Here is a 2,291-nt window from a genome sequence, read left to right as displayed (position 1 = left end):
TATACATATATATATACACCCAAATACAGAGCAAAAGCAGATTGCTGAAATTTCCCAAAGGTACTATTAGCCATTTTGTTGACAGGTTTATTTTCTTCTGGATGCAAAATTCTCTGAAATTAGCAGTTATTTTTGTAAAGTAGGAAAGAAAAATCAGTGCCATTATACATATATATATACACCCAAATACAGAGCAAAAGCAGATTGCTGAAATTTCCCAAAGGTACTATTAGCCATTTTGTTGACAGGTTTATTTTCTTCTGGATGCAAAATTCTCTGAAATTAGCAGTTATTTTTGTAAAGTAGGAAAGAAAAATCAGTGCCATTTACAGTCCCTCGTTTGTTGTGCCCTGAGAGCTGTTTCCCTACTGCTTCTCCCACCTGTGGCTTACAGCTGATGGAAAGTTCATAAACAAGAAAGAACTGGATTCCCAAGAAGAGTGAAACATGCTGGATCTATCCAGCCAACAAACCAAGGTGGACTCCAAGTAAAAATAGTGAATGCTTCATTGCAAGAAACAGAAGTGTCATTTCAAGAGTCTAGGACCACGTCAGACCTTCTGACCAGAGTCAGGGAAGAGAGCAGGATGTGTAGGACCCTAGGACCAGGGCAGGGCCATCAGGGAAATTGAGTAAAGAAAATTGACATCTTAGGGGGTCTCGGGAGATAGAGGTCAGTCAGATCAGAATAGCTGGATCAATACCACCAGACCTAAAGCAATACCAAGCAAGACCCAGGGCTTGAACTTGCAAGTCAAACCAAACCCTGGCCCTGGCCCTTCCCAGATGTGACTGAGGAATTACAAGACCATCACAAGGCTATCACAGCTGGCCTCCTCCTTGTCCTCTGTTCCAGTTCTGTACTTATAATGAAACCCAGACAAGGCATCAAGAACAGGCCCCATAAGCAGAGGTCTGGACAGTGTATCTGTGCCTCACACTGGATTGAACATGCCAATGCATAGCAGGCCACACCCTGTGGACACTAAGTCTCAGCTTCTCCCTCCTTGAAAATGTTCATAATCAGGGTCTTAGCTCCAAAATCTTGGGAGGAAGGTAGAGGGTGATCAAGGACTCCAAAGGTACCTTTTCATGAGCCGCCTTATGGCCCCGGTGACCTCCTTGTTCCTCAAAGTGTAGACAAAAGGGTTGCACATGGGGGTGACAACTGTGTAAAAGATCGTAAGGATCTGGTCAGTGTCCCCAAAGGAACCTGCCTGAGGCCTCATATAGGCAACAGTCCCAGTCCCAAAAAAGAGTATGACCACAAACAGGTGGGAGGAGCAGGTAGAAAAGACCTTTTGACGTCCCTGGGATGTGGCAACCCCAAGGATCGTGACAAGAATACGAACATAGGAGATCACGATCAAAGAGAAGGGGGTGAAGATAAACGCTGTGGTGATGAGGAGATTCCCCACCTCACCCCAGAAGGTGCCGGCACTAGCCAGTCTCAGCACCGGCAGGATGTCACATAGGAAGTGATGGATGGTGTTGGCACCACGGAAAGGCAAGGTGAAGATGAAGATGGAGTGAGTGGTGCCCGTGATGATGCCCGCCAGGTAGGAGGCCGCCACCATGCCCGCACACATTCTCTGGTTCATCAAGGTGGCATAATGCAGCGGCCGGCAGATGGCAGCGTAGCGGTCATAGGCCATGGCGGTGAGCAAGCAGCATTCCGCGATGCCAAAGAGGGCAAAGAAGTAGAGCTGGGTGAAGCAGCTGGCGAGCGGAATAGAGGTGCAGGAAGACTGTAGGTCGGCCAGCATGCGGGGCACAGTGGTGGTGGTGTAGAGGATCTCCACCAGGGAGAAGTGGCGCAGGAAGAAGTACATAGGCGAGCGCAGGGCCGAGTCCAGCAGGGTGAGGAGGATGATCAGGGAGTTGCCCAGCAAGGTGACCAAGTAGATGCACAGCACACCCCAAAACAGATGAGCCCGGAGAGATCCAAAACCTGAGAACCCCAATAAAACAAATTCAGTTACTACCGTGCCGTTGTAGCCACCCATGTCCCCAAAGGCAGGCCGGAAGAAGGAGCCAGAAGAAGACAGTCCGCCAAACCCGAAGGCTGCAGCAACAAGGGCGTGGGGACGTCCATGGGAACAGCCCAGCTCTCTGAGAAGGGCCTGGATGCTGCTGACTGTCTCCCAGAACACCCTCCAGCAGAGGAAGGGAAGCCAGAGAAGGTGACACACACTAGCACACCTTCCTCCTGGCAGAGACTTGTCGGATACCACCTTGGTTCCACTCACCCAGGGTCTCCTGGGAGCTAGGAGCAGAGAGCTGGGGATGGA

The 2,291-nt window shown here is 49.9% G+C and overlaps 1 protein-coding gene across 1 annotated transcript; it reads right to left on the bottom strand.

The window, feature by feature from the left end:
• Positions 1 to 1,067: 1,067 nt before the first annotated feature.
• Positions 1,068 to 2,006, bottom strand: LOC103738834 (olfactory receptor 9). The gene has a single exon (XM_008839005.1). The coding sequence runs from the start codon at positions 2,004 to 2,006 to the stop codon at positions 1,068 to 1,070; it is 939 nt and encodes a 312-aa protein (XP_008837227.1).
• Between the last annotated feature and the right edge of the window lie 285 nt (positions 2,007 to 2,291).

Source organism: Nannospalax galili, unplaced genomic scaffold (genome assembly GCF_000622305.1).
Source record: "Nannospalax galili isolate Female #2095 unplaced genomic scaffold, S.galili_v1.0 scaffold1679, whole genome shotgun sequence".
Taxonomy (NCBI): Eukaryota; Metazoa; Chordata; class Mammalia; order Rodentia; family Spalacidae; genus Nannospalax; species Nannospalax galili.
The sequence above is the reverse complement of the archived record's forward strand: the minus strand, read 5'-3'. Positions and strand labels throughout refer to the sequence as shown.